Raw genomic sequence first — 21,404 nt, forward strand, 5'->3', positions numbered from 1 at the left:
GGAAAAACTCCATGTCACAGTGGTTAAGCATTGGAATAAATTTCTCAGAAAACAATGTCCCCTCCAATTTTTTCCATCCATGAGCAGGATAAATTTTGTTATGTGCATCAAGACATTTAAAGATGTGAACCACCAGCAGAAAAAACAGTTACTTACCTCGTAACTGTTGTTCAAGATGTGTTGCTTACATCCATTCCATGTAAGTGTGCGCGTGCAGGGGTGGTCAGAAATTTTTCCCTTAGCAGTACCTGTTGGGCCAGCAGGAGAGCCCCCTGGAATAGCGCCGCTATACCGGCCAATACATAGCCCTGCAGTCCCTCCACACCCTTGGTTCCTTCTCACCGTACTACTCTGAAGAAGGGGAGGCAGGCGGGATTTGGAATGGACATGAGCAACACATCTCAAAGAACAACTGTTACAAGGTAAGTAGCCGTTCTTTCTTCTTCGAGTGATTGCTCATCTCCATTCCATGTAGGTGACTCCAAAGCAGAAAGCCCAGGAAGCGGGGTCAGAGTTCAACCCTTCCACTGAATGGAGGACAGCCCTACCCAAAGCAGCATCCTCCATTGCCTGATGTGTCAGTGCACAGTGATTGGCAAAGATGTGGACAGACCACCACGTACTGGCCTTGCAGATGTCCAGGATTGGGACCTGAGCCACAAAGGCAGCAGAAGAGGCCTGAGCTCTAGTAGAGTGGGCAGTGAAGGGAAGAGCTGGAACCTCAGCCAACCCATAGCATTCCCTAATTCAGGCCTTGATCCTTTGTGCCTTTCAACCGCTCTGCAATGGCAACTAAGAGCTGAGGTGACCTACGGAAGGGCTTTGTCCTCTCTAAATAAAAGGCTAAAGCCCTCCTGACATCCAAGCCTGTTCCTTACCCAACGTGTGGGGCTTGGGGTAAAAGACTGATAGGAAAATGTCCTGTGATACATGGAAGTTAGAAAACACCTTCAGGAGGAAAGTGGGGTGGGGGCGCAATTTGACCTTGTCCTTAAAGAAAACTATACGGAGGGTCTGAGGTAAGGACCCTCTGGCCAACTTGATAGCCACCAGAAGGGATACCTTATAGGACAGGTGCAGCAATAAGCACGTCACCAGAGGTTCAAAGGGAGGTCCCACACGCCTAGACAGGATCAGACTGAGGTCTCACGGGGGGGACAGGCTGGCAAACATGCGGGTAGAGCCTGTCAAAAAATTGCTCACAATTGGTTGGAAAGCAGAGACAGCCGCCAGGTGAATCTTAATTGAGGAGGAGGACAACCCCTAAGATCCAGAAGCAGTCTAGGATCAGGGGGACCAGTGCACTCATGGGTGCTAGTCCCCTTTGGGTAGTCCAGACAGACTCTCTTCCACTTGGCCAGATACGCAGCCCTAGTGGAGAGTTTCCTACTCCCCAATAGTACCTCCTGCACACGAGCTGCACAATGGAGCTCCTGCCGCTGTCAGCCACAGAGCTTCCACGCTATGAGGTGCAGGGGTTGCAAGTCTGGGTGGCGAAGCCTGCCAAAGTCCTGCATGATCAGGTTGGGGGGACCAGTGGGAGCGCAAGGCAACCAGCCTCTCACATGACAGGTTCAGAAGGGTCGAGAACCAATTCTGACTGGACCATGCGGGCGCAATGAGGATCAGGGACACCCTGAATTCCTGCACACGCAGGAGCACCTGGTTAACCAGCGGGAATGTGTAAACCCCCAGGCCAGGGAATGAGCAACGCATCTCCCAGAGAGCCCTTCTCCAGCCCCATGAGACAACAGAACCTCGAGCACTTCCTGTCCTGGCATGTGGCAAACAGGTCCAGAAAGGAACGCCCCCACCTGAGGAAGATCCAGAGGGCCACATCCTCTCTGAGGGACTACTCATGGCCAGAGAAGGACCTGCCTCGCCAGTCTGCCAGAATGTTCTGGGAACCCGGGAGATGGGGCGGATATTCACCCGATTGCTTCCTAACGCAGAGATTCCACAGATGAAGGGCCTCCTGACACGTGAGAGGAGCGAGCGGGCCCCGCCCTCCTGTTAATATATGAGACCACCGATGTGTTGTCAGACAGGATGAGGAACGACTTGCCCCCTGAGCTGAGGGAGGAAGGCAATTAGAGGCCTACGAGAGCTGAGATCCTCCAATATCTGTGGAGGCACCGGTAAACACTGGCAGTGACCTGCTAGGGATTAATCCTGTGGATGGGATCTGGGCCAGCAGCCAGAATTTGCCCACACTTGGTCTAGAAGACAATACTTAGCCCTGCCCAAAATGCAGGGGACTGGACTAAATGACTTCTCAAGGTTCTTTCAGTCCTATGATTCTGTAAGAGTATGCACTGTTTACTAGTTGCTCTTTTTCACAACTGATTTTTTACTAGGTTACTCAACAGTTACACTTTGCACACAACTATTCATACTGCTAGCTGACTTTTCAATTCAGACACTGAAAAGGCTCCCTTTGGCCCCTCTATCTGCCAAAATTACGATCATTCATTAGTCCTCAAAGAGGTAGATTATGCTTCCAAAAATGTGAGACAGCAGAAGATTGCAGCATTTCTGCAAAAAGGGATAAGTGGGGTGGAGATTCAATAGCACTATTTATTTTGTTCCCTCCAATGCCATGGAAACCCTTTCTAAGGTAGTGAGGAGCACGACTGGGTTGAGAGGAGGTGGAGTGATGGGAAGGCAATCCCCCATGGCATCATCCCCACCAAACCTTAGGTTTTTGCTTCATAAAAGCTAATGGTGATCTTTTTTAGCATTTTCTCATGTGGTTTCTCTCAGCACTATTGGTCTCACTCTAGCAGGAAGCGGAGAAGCCCAATTTCACACGAGACACTCTATGCTGCTTAGGCAGCATTCCCAAGCTCAGCTCACACCAAATGAACTGGCCTAAAAGACAGCCATTTCAAACTCGTTTCTACACAACTATAAACCATGCCTATTTGTATCAAATGGTCTGTGTGATTTTAAAAGAGGAAATGCAATAGAAGTGCCAAGTGCTATTAAAACAGTTACCTTCTTAATCATGGCATTGTAACTTGTCATACGTTTTCATTTCTCAAATGCTTGTACCAATGGATTTCTTGCATTGAAAGTTTTCCTGAACCTAGCAGTCTTTTAGCTATGAGAGTAATTTAGCTGCAAATTTTCAACCATCTGGTACTTCAGACATTTTAATAGCATGCACTTTCTTTCAATTGATGGGGGTGGGTTTTTTAAAAATTATTTACAGACTCTCATACTATACAGTATTCCGGAATGAGGAAAAAGTCTTAAAATTTATTTTACTTCCTTCACACTCATGTCGGATAGAATTTTTGTTTATGTTTGTTGCTCTGGAAATTAAGAGACTCAGACAAATGCAAACACTGGAGCCAATTACTTGTTAGCCCTTATGACGACATCTTCGGGAAACTATACATAAATGGAAGAAGCCAGTTGTAAATTTAGAGGCTGCACTCAGAAGGGTTCTTCAAAAGTTACCTACTTTCACCATAAAAAACTGAAAAGGGAATAAGGTATGGATTATTATTTATAATAAGTAGCATGTTGTTGGAATTTTACACTTACAAGCTGAGAATGTTTCTGAGAAAATTATTCAAAATCAAAAAATATTGTCATTGTACAACAGATGTTACAGATTTCTACTTTGCATCACTGCATGTTTAAGGCAACAAAAATTATACACAGTGTACAATTCAAGATGAAGAATTATAAAACAAATAGGTATCTTAGGGATATTAACTGATTCAACTAAAAATAATCTAATAATTAACAGAACAGAACAGTTCTTTTCTTTTAAAAAATATATACTTCATATTAGCAAAGCTCAAGAATACCTGACAACATGAAAATGTTAACTATGTGAAATGTTTAACACAGATAGAAGATGCTGTTGAAACTGTGCTGCGTAGCCCTGGTTCTCATGTTTTTAAATGAGGTTCATATAACCACTGCATCAATTGCAAGTACAGTGATGACCACAATCACCACTGCCTCGACTGAAACGGTGATGACCACCCGGTTGACTGCAATGGTGCCCACCAGCACCTCGGCTGAAACGGTGAAGACCACCTCGTTGACTGCAATAATACCCACCAGCACCTCGGCTGAAATGGTGAAGACCACCTCGTTGACTGCAATGGTGCCCACCAGCACCTCGGCTGAAATGGTGAAGACCACCTCGTTGACTGCAATGGTGCCCACCAGCACCTCGGCTGAAATGGTGAAGACCACCTCGTTGCCTGCAAAGGTGACCACCAGTGCCTCCGCTACAACGCTGACCACCAATACTACTTCTAGTAATAGAACCAGCATTAAGCCAACTAATGAAACAGTCTCTAATAGGGCAGACATAATGAAGCATGGAACTTCACTAGTTACAACCTTAACTCGCATTACCACTGCATCTTTATTTATGCTCATCATTTGGCAGTGACTGTAACTGCTTACTTAATTGTTATAAAAATAGTGATCATTACTTCCTAATCACTGGTTAGACAATTAAGTTCAGGAATCCCAATTCCCTGTCTATCACCAGTCTAACTTCTAGTAACCGGTAGGATTTCAACATGCTTTTCATTATTGTGAGGTTTTAATATTATGGAGCAGTTACAACATTATACCTATGGTTGATAAATTAATGACCATTTTCAAATAAGTACTTTCAGTTTGTAAAACTGTTAAATTTCTCAAATTATCAAAGCACCCAAGCCTTTTATATTAAAATAGGTAGAAAACTGTGACTTTTTCACTAACATAAATCAAAGCTGATTGTCAAATAGAGCTCATACTCCAAATGTATTCTAGATATTGGTATTTTATTATGTAGATCGTAATTTTGTTGAGGTTTCACTAAAAGTGTAATCCTTTGTCAACAATAAGTAATTCTTAATGTGTAACTATGTTAACTACAATAATTTTATTAACATTACTAAAATGATGTAAAAATTAAAAATGAGATGACTGTGTAATACTTGTCTTGGTAATCTGAAAATAACCCTGTATCAAACATTTCTTGAAAACTTCAATATTCGTGAACAAAAATCATTAATTATTTTCATGAATTGTTCCATTATGGTGAAAGACCAAACTTAAAATATCCACAATCCTGGATTTTATTATTAAATAGCTTATGAAACTTGTAGTCTATTATTCACTAGTTAAACTGATTTTCTCCTCACTTCTTCTGCATGCATCACATGCACCACTCTATAGCATACTATGTCCTTTCCTTACAGAAAGGAAGTAACTCAACACTAACAAACATGGATAACATTTTCAAAAGGATCTAAGTTTTACTTAGGAGTCCCAAGTTTTATTTAAAAAAAAAATCCTTATGCATCTAGGAGCATAAGTCTCAGGGACTTTCAATGAGACATAGGTCCTGCGTGCCTAAATCAACACTAAATAGAATTTCGGTATTTTTCAAAAATGTATTACATTGATATGTTTTGTCACCTCATTTTTCTTGAAAATTTTTCTTTTCCAATAAATTCTAAAGAGAAGGAAGTTACTGATATGACTTAATAGTAATGCCATCTATATGCAATGTGGCGTAATTTAATATTTATTGATCTTTCTATTGAGTTTTCATTTCCTAAAGTAAAATATAACATTTCACAACGAACTTTATATATTCTACAGGCATTCCGACACTATGGGATGTATCCTTACAATCTATATTAATCAATTTCTGATCCAGGAAACTGGATGGCCACAAGAGTACAGTCTCACTTCAAATCTCATATGTTCACAAATTCCTGTTTTGTGAGAAGCACATATACCTTTCATATATGAACCTGATGTTTTTGATATTACAGTGGTTATTACAAGACCAGGGAAAATAGAAGTTTTCTTACCGCCGAGCAATGTAGTAAAAAACAGGATTGCCAGCTTTTGACGTCCCAGCTTGGTAGAAAATATTTAATGTTTTCAATGCCTTGAACTCCTCTTTTTCATGTACCTGGTGCCTAGAAATCAGCACAATTACCACATTACATTGATATATCATTTGTTGATGAACAACTAGACAGAAAACTGCATATTTACATTTTTAATTATCTGAACATTTCATTAAATACCGTTAAGCTAATTTTAAATAGTATCTGTTACCATACAGTTTTCCATTTTACTGATCTGACTTAAAAAAAACACCACCACATGGAGATTGTTTTTGAGTGGAAAAGGACTCAAATGTTTTAAATTTCGTTCTACCTCCCTCCCCCCACCCCCTGAAAGATCATGAAGTACTGCTGTATATACATACTCTCAAATTACAAGGCTGATCGCTCAAATTTTTAAAAAGCCCATTTTTCCCAGTTTCAAGTGGCTTTCTCCATTACCTTGTCATAAATTCTTCAAATTTGGAACTGGTGAGATTTAGACTGGACCAGTGTGTGTCTGCCACAGGCTTGTGCTCAGGTGGACCCAGGTAGGCAAGAAGAGTAGCCATTTTGTCGAAAGGTCGCCTTCCAACAGCTTTGTGGTCCCTAAAGAAAATATATTACTGTACTTACCTTTAACATGAATGAACTGCTTGTTAATTCCAATTATTTTTAGGGGGGTAGAAAACATTACATTTTCTACTACAGTGATAGAAATGTAGCTGTGTTAGTCTGGTGTAGCTGAAACAAAATACAGGACTATGTAGCACTTTAAAGACTAACAAGATGGTTTATTAGGTGATGAGCTTTCGTGGGCCAGACCCACTTCCTCAGATCAAATAGTGGAAGAAAATAGTCACAACCATATATACCAAAGGATGCAATTAAAAAAAATTAACACATATGAAAAGGACAAATCAAATTTCAGAACAGAAGAGGGATGGGGGGGGCGAGTAAATGTCTGCGAGCTAATGATATTAGAGGTGATAATTGGGGAAGCTATCTTTGTAATGGGTAAGATAATTAGATTGTTTATTCAGACTCAGGTGTAAAGTGTCGAATTTAAGCATGAACAACAGTTCAGAGGATTCTCTTTCAAGTGCAGTCTTAAAAGGCTTTTGAAGCAGGATGCAAGTAATTAAGTCATTGAGACAAAGCTGGCAACGGGGTACCCTTGTACCTTCCCTTGCAACAAACCCTGTTGCAAGGGAACGAAAGTGCCGAAAGTGTCCATCTGCTATGTACATTGGACAAACGTCTCAGACACTTCACCAAAGGATCAATGCCCACAAAACAGATATTAGACAGGATCACAAAGAAAAAACAGTTTCTTGCCATTTCAACCAGAAAGGACATTGTCTCAACGACTTAATTACCTGCATTAATTTAATTGTATCCTTTGGTATATATGGTTGTGACAATTTTCTTCCACTATTTGATCTGAGGAAGTGGGTCTGGCCCACGAAAGCTCATCATCTAATAAACCATCTTGTTAGTCTTTAAAGTGCTACATTGTCCTGTTTTTTGTTTCATTTTCTACTACAGTTTTTATTGCAATGTTTAGTCAACAACTACACTTGAACCTCTTTAATCCAGCAATCCTGAGAAACAAGTTATGCCAGATTAAACTATTTTCCAGGCTAGAGATGACAGTGGGGTCTGTGCATGAAGGGCATGGGGGTGGGGCACTTACCCGGCACCCACTCCTGGGGGCACATGCAGCTCTGCACCCCCCACTGATCCAAGGCACCATCCCCTGCTGCTATGGGAGCAATGGGGAAAAGCTTCAGAAGAAGCATGTTGCTGCAATACCATTCCCCTGCTGGCGGAAAAGAGGGGGGTGGCAGCACTCAGAAGCCCTTCCTGCTCCCCCTGACACAGTCTATACCATGGGTGTTCCCTGATTAGAGACACCTGGAGTAAAGAGGTTCAAGTGTATAAGAAATCTATTCATAGTAGAAAGCATAGTTAGGGCACAGATCTCAATATGAATAAGAAACAGGTAAACAACAGATTATGTTAAGTGGATAACAGTAAAAGGAAGAACTGCAATGGAAAGTTATGCAAACTAATGGAGGAAGTTAGAAAATGTTCTTGTAAGAAAAAGATAATGAATGAAAGTCCATCTGCCCATGGCAATCCCCGAGATGCAAATTAAATGATTTATTACTGTGAACTACAATTGCATCAATAACTCCCTCCCACATACTCTTCAGACCTCTTACCTGTTGCTAGAAAGATACTGGCCAATCTTCTCCTGATTGTTCCAGAGTAAACGGTGTAAGGCCAGTACATTGCCATCACTAATGAAGGAGAGACTGTGATTGACAGTGTCACTAGCAGGACAATCGGATGCAATATCAAGAAAAAACCTGATGGGAGAGAGAAAACCAATTGCTCCAATTAGCAGGGTAAAAAAGAAATCAATCCAGCGGGCTGGCAACAGGTCACAGGGCAATGAGAAAGCACTGTTTGCTTGCTTTGTATACCTTTACACAAGGTATGTGATGAAAATGTCACAGGTAAACTACCAGTGTGATTACCTTCGTGCTGCATCAAAGTTGCTTTTTACAAAGTCATTAAAAGACCGCATATGTTCTTCTTTCGTAAACAAGACATGGTTGGCAATACTCTGAAGTATCTAAATAATAAAATAGAAAATGAAATTGTTGAAGGCACACAAAGGTTCTACACATTACACTTTTATGCAGCTGTCCCAATGAAACTTTTCTTCCCACTTTGCCACATTCATCCATTTCTATTTATCCATACAAATCCACAGGATACACAAAAAAGGCTGCTGAAGAACCCAATGGATTTCAATTCAGTAGACTCTGCCCACTGCTCCCATTATGCAAATGGGTCTTTGCTCAGCAAGCTGGAAGAAAAGGGGCATTTGCCCCTTTAAAAGATCCCTTTCACTAGCTGATGAGAAGGAGGACATTTTACAAGAATGGGCAGGAAGGGCATGGGGCAGTTGGGGCCAGGTCAGAACAAGCTCACTGCACTGCCTTTCCTGTAAGCCCAAAGACTAAGGGGGCATTTATTCCTCATCTGCAGCCATGAGATGGGTATTTCTTCCCCCAAACTCCCAGTACTCACACGACTACGCTAATTAGCGATCACTAGTTGAATCAAGTGTACAGGAAGAGAGGTTTTCAATTAGAAAGTGAATTTTGTAAGTGAGTGCACTTAGATGTACTGCTATTTCATCAGCCAAACTTGCAGTGCACTAAGAGGACACTGCATTTAAAAACATCTGACTGGCCGGAGCCAGCTAACATATGCTTGTAGGGATCAAGCTAAGGGGCTCTAACTGCAGCACAGAGATTCGGGCCACAAGCCCATGAGAAAGCTTGCTTTCTATATTTTTACATAAGATGGATAGCAAAGATTTCTCAGGTTAGCTACAGATGCCTCCTAAGTAGGTATATTTAGAGGCCTTGGAGGTGTAGTCAACATTAAAACGTTTTACATGATGCTAAGTTAAGGCACACACATATTGAATTTTCTGGTACATGCAGAACCACTGAAGTTCAAAATCTTCATGAGGCTTTAAAAATAATTTTCAGAAATGACTCAATGAAACTGAAGAGGAACAGAGGGTTGAGTAGTACTATTTTTTAGGCAGCAGTTATCAGCATCTCCTGCTTAATATTTTGTGCCTTAACATCTGAGCTATTAATTTTCAATCCAAACTCTACAGCCCAGTCTAAATTTTGCACAACTGTGCAAGCAAGTCTAATTTTTGACATAGAATTTGAGACTAAAAACAAATATTTTGATGTCTCCCAATAATCTGACTATAAAAGCCATATGCTGTTTGCCCTCTTGTCTATACTGCCTTTTTTAAAAACAAATTTCCCCCTTAAGAACTAGATGGATATAAAGTGTGCACATTAGAATTATGATGTATACCCAAATAGAATGCAGACACTGCAATTAAAATTAGCTGTAAAATTAACAGAACATTAAACATTTCAACCCTGAAGTCCTCGCCACAGTAAACTTAAACTGTGCTAAGTCTCCTCAGAGCTACAGGTTGAACCTCTCTAGTCGAGCACCCTCTGGTCCGGCAACATCCATGCTCCGGCAAGATTTTAGTTATCTGGACGTCCACTTATCATGGGTTCGGTCAAGATTCCCACTGTCCCATAAAGTTTGTTTACAGCCACCAGTCCTGTGTCTCAGTGTCCCGTGCTGTTATTCAGCTATAATTTACTCCTAAATGACTTCTAAGGATCCAGTAAGAAGCAGAAGTGTGGATAATGCTCCTCCAATGGTTCAGTACATTCTCTGGTGAGGTACCAGTCAGGTCCTGAGGATGCTGGACCAGAGAGGTTCAACCTGTATTTAAATAAAGGATTTAATCTGGTTTTAATTCACTAAATACAGTAAATTCAAATAAAAGTACAGAGCCAAACAAATTCAATCCTTCACCTTTGACATTAACTTCAAGCCCCTTTCAATTCTAGGTGGAGGCTTTTTATCTAAAATCCCTGCCTCATAAGGGGAAACAATTGCAGGATTGATGAACCTTAGAAACATGGCGCTTCCAACTGCTCCAATGCTGTTCTGAGGAAACCGCTGGCTGACAACCTAAAAAGTAAAGTCGAGAATTATAAAGACATGGTTTAAATTGAAGTAGAAGAGGAAGGAAAGCTAAAACAAAGGTCCAATTTTAAGTATTTCTCAATCACTCTAGACTATAAATATGACTATTCAGGATTGATGCATTTGAGTAGGAGTGTGTTGATTTGATAATACTGTTTAAGTTCTGAATTATAATGGACTTGGAACCTAAGAATAATAACATCATCATGATAATTAAGTGCAAGAGGAAAAAGGATTTTTAAAGCAGACCATGCCTAATGTTACTGTAAGACTCATAGAACCATCCCCATGTGGGTAAAATTATTTAGTTCAAGTAATTTGTTCAAGAGGCTCTAATTTGTACAAAACCAAGTAGTTAAAAATGACTGTAGGTTGAACCTCTCTACTTCAGCAACATCTGTGGTCCAAAATAATTTTAATTAGCTGGATGTCCACTTGTCATGAGCGGGGTCAAGTTTCCAGCAATCCCATAAAGTTTGTTTACAGCCACCAGTCCTGGCTCTTAGTGTTCTGTGCTGTTACTTAGCTCTAATTTACCCCTAAATGTCTTCTAAGAGCCTAGTAAGAAGTGGAAGTTTTGTTAATGCTGCAAGACAATACTGACCTCCTGTGGTTCAGCAAATTCTCTGGCTAGGCACCAGTCAGGTCCGGAGGGTGCCGGACTAGAGAGGTTCAACTTTGTAAAACATGGGAAGTGTGTTGTCTCTAATTTATCAGGTTTTTAAGATTATGTGCAAAAGCTACTTCATCATTAAAATTTACATTAAAATGATTCTTGGGTACTTTTAACCTTGTTGGAAACAGACTTCTTTGGAACCTGAAAGAAATCTTGATCAAGAGAAATTATCCTGCCATTTCAACAGTTTTGCCAAATGAAATGAAATGGTCAAGAACGGATGAGTTATACTGGTAAAGAGGAATTCTGCTATTGAAGGTTTTTCTTAGCTTGCACACATTTACCCTTCCCTCTTACCAATTTCAGCACCCAGCAATATTATATAAAGTGGGGATAGACTCTGCTGAAAAAGTATAGATTTAGGTATTACTTTTTTTTGAGATCCAGTCCAAAATAATTAGACTATTTTGTAGAACAAGATTATATATATCTATATATAAAGAGAGAGAGAGATTAAGTTTTCCGTATTATCATCTAAAGAATCTTTACATTTAAATAAATAAAAGGCTTGTGAACATAGGGATTGAAAAGAAAGACTTTCTACTGCTTAGAGCACTTCATGGACTGGGTGTTAATTCACCTGAAAAATCTTTGGAATAAGGTCACTGAGATATGCAGCAAATTGAGGAGTATCTTCTAGACCATGGGTGAACAATAATTTTTGATGGGGGGAGCACTCCAAGATTTTGGAAAGTGGTCAAACGCCGCACTCTTCCATGATATTAACGGGGGAGGTGTATAGTCTGGAATGGAGGTTGGGTGCAGAAGGGAACTTGAGGTGAGGGAGTATGGGTGAAAGAGGGTATGGTGATCAGGGGTTCAGGGATTTAGGTTCTGACTTAGGGCAGGAGGGGGTTAGGTTGTGACCTATGGCAGGAGGAGGTACTGAACTGGGGCAAATGGGGCATGGGTTCATGAGGGGGTCAGAGTGTTTGGGTTATGTAGGGGAGGGGGACAGGAGGGGGGGGGAAGAGAGTTGTGGGGAGCAAGAGGCTGGGGTGCCAGTGGTATGCTCTGGCTGGGAGACTTACCTGGGTGACTCCTTGCCAATAGCCCAGCACATTGCTTAGGTAATTTCCCTGCCTGCCCCGACCCAGCATAGCTGCAGGGGCCATGCATGTCTGTGAATAACTACAAGCCTGAGGAGAGAGGGAGTGGTGCTTTGCATGCTGCCTATTCTCCAAACAGGCAGCTCCCATTGGCCAGAAACTGGCCAATGGGATTGTGCTGGGGGCAGCGTGTGAAGCCTCTCCCCCTTCTCCTGGCCTCACAGCTGAGACACAAAAACAGCCCAGCAACCACTTTTCTGAGCAGCAAAGGGTGGGGAGCAAGCAGGGAGCCTGCCTGAGGCTTCCCATTGCATCTGGCCCATAGGCTGGATTTTACCCAGCCCTGTTCTAGACTGCTAAATGGAGTACGTGTGCTACTTAGACTTCTGAAATGCCACCTGAGAACACCAGTAAGAATTATACTTTGAGATCTTAGAAAAATCTCCTGTGGGGAGTCTGGTGATAGCTACTTCTGTAGATATGAAAGTTCATGCGCTTCAAACTTTACAGTAATTATTTAAAGCACCTTTCCATAAAATAGCAGGAGAACAGATATACTAATCCGGTCAGCACATATATCAGTAGGTTTTTTGCTTCACATGGGGCTTTTAATACAGCAATAATTTTCCCCAGCTTGATCTATCTTCTCAATATTTAAATGAATGAAACTAAGGATACACAATCCATGAAGAAATTGTACTAAGTACAGATTACATGAAAATTGTTTATAGGTTACAGGAATAAGTTCATTTGGAAAACCAAAGCTGTCATGGATAAACTACAAATAAATATTTAAGACTATAGTTTTACAATTTTTGCTTTATCAAGTTCTATTTAAGGTTCCAAGAAGCAAACAGGGAATGCAATGACTAGATCCAAGAGCATGTGTTTTTTTCCAAATAGTCTGTGTCCTTCTGAATCTTATTGTTTAGAAGAGAAATTAGAAGAGAAATGCAGCAAGAATGTTATTTTAATACAAATCTTGCCTCCGCACGTGTAGGGTTCCAAGGCTCATGAGGATTTAAGCTGTTGTAAATGCAGCTGAAACAACCGCGGTGTAAACCTCACAGCCTAAATTTTGCCATGAATTTTTATAGTGTTAGGTTCTTTAGTTTACTTGTTCTTGATTTCTGAAACACCAAAGACACTGTAGAAAATCCCTTTGGGGTAGTTCAGAGATCGCATTACCTTTTGTCCATGAAAGGTTACTGATGCTTTGTTCTACAAGCAGTGGTCCCTCTAAGCAGGGTGCTTGTGAGGCCACTGAGGAGATGCCAATGCCACCCAGATAATTAGCAGAGCACCTAGACCTAGGTTTGTGCGCCACCAGTAGGAAAAAAGTCACACATACCTTGGTGCACATAAAAAAATTATCCCATGTATGGGAAAAGATTAGAGGGAACATTGCCTACAAGTACATTGAAGAAATGGAGTAGGGGAGAAAGAACAAAAGAATTGTTAGTGTGAAAAAAGTGAATGACAGCACAGATTGAACAGCAGCAGTGTGTGTAGAAGGTGATTGAGAGAGATCTCTAAGAACATCATGAAGCTCAGTAAGCTCTAGGGATGTCATCGTGTAGACAACTACACAATTAAATGATCAGCCTGGGCTTATCAGTTTATCTTGTTGAATGCACACATTCCTCCCCCCCTTTCCCCCGGCCTCTGATACAGAGGCAGCAAGGGGAGGGGGGTGGGAGCCAGTGCCTGGGAGGCTCTAGCTTAAAAGCCAGCTTCCCACAAGCACCAGACCCACCTCTCCCCTACTTGCTGCTGCCTCTGATAGAGAGGCAGCAGTGTGCAGGGTGAGGGGGGCAGGCTGGAGCCAATGCACATGGGGAGGCATCTGTAAGCCAGCTTCTCATGCATATCGACTCCCGCAGACCCGCCTACCCCCCTCTTGCTGCCTTATACAGAGGCAGCATGAGGGGTGGGAGAGGTGGCTTCCTGGTGCCACCTGCTGCCCTCCTCCCTCCATGTTGCTGCCTCTATCAGAGGGAAGAGGCGCCAAAAGGGGCTGCCATGAAGCAGCTTCTGTCCATGACGGGCCCAAGCTCCCCACAAACAGAGGCTGCTCTGCATCCCATGGAGCAGCCTCTGTCTGTGGGGAGCTTAGACCGCCCCTCCCCTCCCCACATGTGGACAGGGTGCTACTGCCACCCTGCGCTGCTGCCTCTATATCAGAGAGGGCAGTGCAGGGTGACAGGGGGCTCCCAGGGAGTAAGACCGGAGCGCACTGGCTGCTGGCCTCACCGCCCAGGGACTATCGAAAAGTTGTGTAACCACTAAGATATGATGCAGTTACACGACTATTCAATTACACAATACTTAACATCCCTAGTAAGCTCACCAGGAAATATACTAGACAGCTAATGATGAAAAAGCAAGCAATAGCTCAGTGACATCTCTGCCTAAAAGAACTTTAAACTGAAATGTAAGTGTCTTTAAAAAAATGAAAAAGGAGTTAAGGGTTAGGATTCAGAGGTGGCAGCAAACCTGCATCATTACAATAATGCTTATGCAGGCTCTGCAGGCCTCAGCATTCATTTTCAAAGGGTAAAAGAACCTAGAAATTCTCTAGAAATAAATTTTGCTGATGAAGAGCCATGATTAATAATGTATGAAAAAATAAACTATAATCTGTTAATCATCTGGGTAATAAATTAAATGAGCTATATTTAAATAAATAGATTATTTGTTGGAGCTTTCAGTTATTGAACCACATTTACCTTTACAAATACCACAAGTACCACCAAGCTTAAAACTTGAGAAATGCCCCCCGAACAAAGATCGATTAAATTTACTGTGTCAAAATAAATGAGTTTTAATTTCAGAGGCAGCACCTTTTAAAGAGCTAGCACAGTCACACCACTGATTGTTTTAGTACCACTATCCATTTGAATATCATAAATTCTGTACTCAAGTTTAAACTTCAGGCAAAAACAGACTTTATCTATCAACAGAAACCTTGTTTGATTTCTGTTAATCGCTATTTACCCCAAAAGCCTTGAAGTATGAAATTTTGCAATATTTTTTAAACTTGAATTTCAATAGTCCCAAATCTCAGTTTTGCTTCAAACATCAAGCATTTATTAGTACCTTTCAGTCTGGCTCTGTCTAGAATGTAGGTTCGATAAAGACTGCTCAATAGCCATCAGGAAAAAGCAATTTTCATGGATCTCAGGGTATGTCTACACTACCCCCCTAGTTCGAACTAGGGGGGTAATGTATGCATACCGAACTTGCTAATGAAGCCCGGGATTTGAATTTCCCGGGCTTCATTAGCATAAAGCCGGCACCGCCATTTTTAAAAGCCGGCTAGTGCGAACCCCGTGCCGCGCGGCTACACGCAGCACGGACTAGATAGTTCGGATTAGGCTTCCTAACGAGGTGTACAGATAGTTCGGATTAGGCTTCCTAATCCGAACTATCTAGTCCGTGCCGCGTGTAGCCGCGCGGCACGGGGTTCGCACTAGCCGGCTTTTAAAAATGGCGGCGCCGGCTTTATGCTAATGAAGTCCGGGAAATTCAAATCCCGGGCTTCATTAGCAAGTTCGGTATGCATACATTACCCCACTAGTTCGAACTAGGGGGGTAGTGTAGACATACCCAAAAAGATTGTGAAAAATCTATTCTCTTTGAACAGCAATGGCGTGGTCGTTTAAAAGAAAACGAAAAAGAAAAACATTAGGACCACGATAATTCTCCATCAGATAAAATTACAAAACTTTTCCTTCAAAAAGTTTCAAACATGCCTTTAGTCTTGCATTCAAAATTTTAAACATAGCCTTATACAGACTTAGTATTTGGAGTGGTAGTATATTTTTCAAAAATAGTAGTAAATAAATAATACATTATTTAATGTAAATTGCATCTTCTGTGAGAAATAAATCTCCAAGAGTAAACTTTGGAATATTTAATCTCTTGTTTTCTTCCAGGACTACATATTTCAAATAGATTTTAAATTGAAATCCTTAAAAAATAGAGAGTTTTAATATAAAATCTAGTCCTACTAAAGATGTTCTTAACCCAGAATGGTGGTCATGTAACTTCTGGTTCACCTGAAATGCCATGGAAAACATATCATTAACACACAGCATATATTAAAGACTATTTTGCTGCACTTACAAACCATCCACAATTCTCATGACTTCATCAATCACTGATTAATTTTTTTTAGAATAATAATCCTCTGCAGATCACACTTTTTACATTTAAAATGATTAACATTCTGCTAAAGTAATGCAAAAATATGGGAGACAAAATGCTCAACTTGCATTCTTCCTCTATTCATCTTATTCTTCATGGTGTTCATACACTTGCAGACTGCAATACCCACAAAACACAATAAATCTTGGCTTTCAATGACATCACTATATCAATACACGTTTTCTTGTAAGGAAAGCAAAAGTATAATACTAAGGTGTTAATTTAAAATCTATTTTCTTTAACCTATTAGTTGCTTATCTTAGGAAATGTGCTCATTTTGTGCAAGTACAAATGCTATATTGTATTGATTACTCACAATGCAAAATTAAGGGAAAATAAATAAAAACCACTTTTCAGTGCACTATTTGTGTTTACTTGAGTTTTCTCACTTTCACATCTACAAACCAACATGATAAAGTAACAAAGCAGACCTGGATTTTCCTGAAGTCAGTAAGTAATTTTCTTTTACCAGTTACTTATAACTGCAAATGGTGGCAAGGACAGATCAGAATACTGAACATCAAGCATTAAGGTTAAATATGCCTTTTTGTTGACTCAAATAGGCACACAGAGAATATTTAAAATATAACTTCGTCCCAGTGTTAATTGAAATGAAAGCTATTTTTGTGCCAGAATTAGTAGAATGATTTTATAGTGAAGGTCAAATAGGCTAAAGGTGAAGATGTTCTGAACAAACAGCAAAAGACTTTGTTTTTGCTTTGAAAGAAATGGCTAATAAAAAGTTCTCCAAACTTACTGATTTTTTGTTTTCCTTTTTTTCTTTTACGGTAGCTTTATTCAGTAGAGAGTGGCAAGTTGCCTACAGAACAGAGATGAGCACAAACAAGTCACAGCACCAACTACATACAGCAACAAAAAACAATGTTGACTTGTACATAAAATTACACAATAAAATGTAACAAACGTAACAAAAAATGAAATATATAAACTAAAGTTTGATGGAGTTTTTAATCCACATACTTACTTTACTACATCCTATTCACAAAGCACTAAATACAATGCAAGCAAATGTTGGGTTTCAATCATTTCTACTATTTCTGGCTAGGTTAAAAGTCCAACTATTTAAATTTGCTTATGATAAACAATATCAGGCATAAATTAATTATATTCAGCTTTCAAAATATATTTTGCCATGCCCCAGAATATTCTTTTAAAAATATATTTCCAAGATTTAACTTTTACAAGGTCTACCTCACTTTTTAAAATAATTATTAGGTTTAAATCTTCCCATGTTTCTCTGTGTGTCCTTCAATTTAGCATGATTCATATTTGTCATTTTCTCAACATAAATGGATCACAATCATGGTTTAAATTATTTTTAAATGGATGCTTAATATGGCACAGAAAATTTCTGTGAATAAAGACTGAGAAAACCAGCAGGTCTATGCATACATTGCTACAGACTGAAAATTCAAGAGTTTTGACTTGACCACGTCTATTTTTTAAATTCATCCCTGGTCAACAGGGACGACCGAAGGCCTATGCATCACCTCACACTATGAATTAAGTCAGACAATGGAGCAGAGACCTTGTGTAAGGTTCCCTCTGCACAGGGGTGAACTTCACCCTGAGAATAAAAGCCACATTCTCCACAATAGCAGAGACTAACTATCTGGAATAAAGCAGGAGTAACCATCAGATTACAGTAAGATAGCATTAAGGAGGAAACATGCCACACGAGAATTTGGAATTTTGTTACAAGAAAGCTTACAATGCACTCTTTTAAAAAAAGAAATAATACAAGTCATAATTCAAGTAGGCGCTAGAGACTTGCATGGGACTGTTTTTAATTCTGTTCCTGTCCTGCCCTACAACAACTCCTCCACTATTATAGCAGCAGGTCCTGTGGAACCCATGGGATCCCATCCCTCAATACAGACACCCCCTCCTGCTATTATGGCAATGGGTCCTGCAGGATTCCAGTCCCACTGCAAGGCTCCAGTAAACACCATAAAGTCTGTGTAACATCCTATAAAAGAAAAATGGTAGAAATGAATACAAAGATTTTATCTCCAGTCCCCTTCATATTTATCTTCTAGCAGAGTGGTTCAATGTGTGGGATGCTTACAAGCCACTCAGCATACAGCTGCAGTCCAAGCGACATCCTCAGGGTCATATAAGCAGTATATGTGTTGTATGGATGCGGCCCACATAAAAGAGAGCTGCATATGCAGCCCACAATAGTAAACAGGTTGAGAACTGCTGTACCATGCATGATCAGTTCAACACAAGATCTACCTACTAATAAAACTATTTTCACATTGGTATGTCAGCCGAAATTTCTGTCCTATATATTTACTAGTGCTAATTTCAGAAATAGATACTGCTATACACGCTGTGCATTAGGGAATGAATTTCTGTATCAAATCAGAAACCCATGATCATTTCTTAAGAAAAAATCACTGGTCCTTTACACAGACAAAACAGTGCTCTTTGGTAACGGTATGTTGACTAAGTTTACTCTTGTCTTCCTATCTTACACAACCATCTATGGAATAAGTTACCTGACAATGAATGAGCATGTGTACTAACCACCATAATCACCAGAGGCTTAACAAATTAGTTTAGATCAGTGTTTCTCAACCTGTGGTACACGTACCCTTAGGGGGTACGCAAGAGAAGTCTGGTTGGTACATCAACACAAGTGCAACCAGGCAAAAAGTATCCGGGATTTTGCCTTGCAAAATCCCGGGGACCGGGGAGAGGGCAGCTGCATGTGCCTGTCAAATTGAATGTTCGAAGCCACGCACCCAGATGTTAGCAGTCGCTCTGTGCACACGTCCCAGCGCTGGTGGGAAAAGCACATGGTTGCGGTTGTGACGGCTCCGGTGAGACCTGGCGCAGTTCCAAGTTGGGAGATGAGTTGGGCGGGGTGGGGCGGGGGGCGCGAATCACTTCTGTGGCCACCTCTCCTAGTTAATTTCCTCTCCAGCAGCCTCCCCATGGTGCTCCAGTGGGAAGGGTGGCTGAATCAGGAGACACACATTACTACCAGCCCACCACTCTGGCTCTGGAGGAGGGGTGGGTGCATTGGGTTGGGGGGTGGGGAGGAGGGACGGTCTGGGGGTACTATTTTTTTTAAAGGGGTACTTTTTTTTTTTTTAAATAAAGGTTGAAAAACACTGGTTTGGCAACGAAATACCTTGTTTCACGAATTTTACTCTTATTACCCCAAATGCTATCCAGTGTAGTCCCTAATATCCAAATTACCTCTGTTTTAATGAGATTTTTGCATTAACTGAAGGCGATTCATTTTCAGAATGAATTCTGATTAGTATTTTCTGCACATCTATTTTTGTGACCACATTTATCACCCCCAAAAACCTCTGCAAAATTAGTCCCATTTGCAAGATTGAACACATTTCATGCTGGGAGATGGCAAAGTCCTTTAGGGATTTTATGAGATTACTTAAAGAATTGTTTTGCTCTTTCCCAACCAAAATTATTGTATAATGTTTTATTCTTTCCCAACCAAATTTTTATGCAGGGGGGGGGGAGGAGTGTTAAATATGAATCACGGAACCTCTAAAAGTAGAGTTATATAACGCAACAAAGAATGACTGTTCAAACAATCACATTTCTTTAATCTTGGCCACCATTTCTCTAGTACTTAAATGTAAGGGAACAAGCTAGTGAACATTTTGCTAAAGCAAACATTTAGGGTAAGAAGTTGAAAGTGGGAGACAATAGGCAATGAAATGTAAGCATAAAGCTATTCACAGAACAAATTCAGGATCAAGACTTATTTACTTCAGGCTGAAGACAGAAGACTGTTCAAAAACCTTAAGTACTCCTCAATTGCCAGATGAAGACTGATCTTAGTATTGTATTTTTTCAATTAATCTCATTTGTAGTAGTTTGGCAGAGTCTAATGAGACACTTGGTTCCAAGAGCAACCTAGTTGATACATCAATGCTTTAAAAAGTGAGAAGTAAAAATGTTCTTTAGTAGCCTTCTGTAGGATTTTCTTAGGCAATACCTCAATGTATGTATTCCAGCAGCCACGGAATTAAAATTAAAATACTTTTGTACACAAATATATATAACTTAACAAAATACTGTTGAAATAGAAATAGATTTGAAAATATTCTAGTAACAGCATGTAAAAAAACTGGTTCAGAGACACAAGATACAAAAAAACTTGTTCAGAGAGACCAGCGGAAATAATGACAAGTAACTGAAGTAATCAAGGTTTAATGTAAAATAGTCAACTGATAATGCTCAGATGGAACATCTATGAAGCAGTATCTATCTGTTTTATCTTGAAACGAAACCTGCCTATCAGCCCCTCACACACCACTGGATGCAAACTCCTACCACCACCACCAGACAGAGGGGGGAAAAAATGAACAATAAGACTGTTTTATATCTTAGGCACATGTTATTTTTGTAGATCTAGACTCATGCAAAGGTAATAGTTGATTAGCAGTATCCTTCAATGACTTGACTGTGAAATAGATAAAGATATATTTCTCTTTACCCCCCTTCTTTGGCATTTTAAAGATCTGTGACTAGAAAGTTAAAAAATAAAAATCTCTATTCAATTTGTTTTGGATGTCTAAATCTTCAGGAATTCCTATTTTCAATAAATACCAAAAACAATGCATTGCTTGTAGAGTATTAATCTCAAAAGCTTAAGAAATTATATTTATAAAAGGACTGCTCAATTAGTAGAAAACAGCAATGCAGTAGCTTTGATCTGCAAATATATATGGAATCCTTTTATTACACACAAATGGCTCAAGAAAATGCGTTATCCTGTAACTTAAAGGGTTATTTGCTATGAAAAACTATATTTTCACCTTTTCCACAAGTTGCGAAGCAGGATCAATTCTTTGCTATATTTTGCTTCATCACAAAAGTCATTGCAAATGGGGTCTCAGTTTTTGCATTATCTTATTCTTTATTTGTCCCTCTTTTTTTGCATCACATCTCGAAAATTTAGTATATGAGTACACTCAGATCTGA

At 40.2% G+C, this 21,404-nt stretch overlaps 1 protein-coding gene across 3 annotated transcripts in view; it reads right to left on the minus strand.

Moving 5' to 3' along the window:
• The window catches only part of NF1 (neurofibromin 1), a 202,710-nt gene that overhangs the window by 95,119 nt on the left and 86,187 nt on the right, over positions 1–21,404 (minus strand). For 2 of the 3 annotated variants that reach the window (XM_075904829.1, XM_075904831.1), the window contains exons 31-36: positions 17,173–17,235; positions 10,308–10,466; positions 8,411–8,508; positions 8,093–8,239; positions 6,327–6,473; positions 5,844–5,954 (exon numbers count right to left, since the gene is read on the minus strand). In XM_075904829.1, the coding sequence (XP_075760944.1) occupies positions 5,844–5,954; positions 6,327–6,473; positions 8,093–8,239; positions 8,411–8,508; positions 10,308–10,466; positions 17,173–17,235 (725 nt within the window). The remainder of the gene's footprint in view (positions 1–5,843; positions 5,955–6,326; positions 6,474–8,092; positions 8,240–8,410; positions 8,509–10,307; positions 10,467–17,172; positions 17,236–21,404) is intronic. The other variant, XM_075904830.1, reaches the window with a different exon arrangement.

The sequence above is a fragment of the Pelodiscus sinensis genome, chromosome 21 (assembly GCF_049634645.1).
Source record: "Pelodiscus sinensis isolate JC-2024 chromosome 21, ASM4963464v1, whole genome shotgun sequence".
Taxonomy (NCBI): Eukaryota; Metazoa; Chordata; order Testudines; family Trionychidae; genus Pelodiscus; species Pelodiscus sinensis.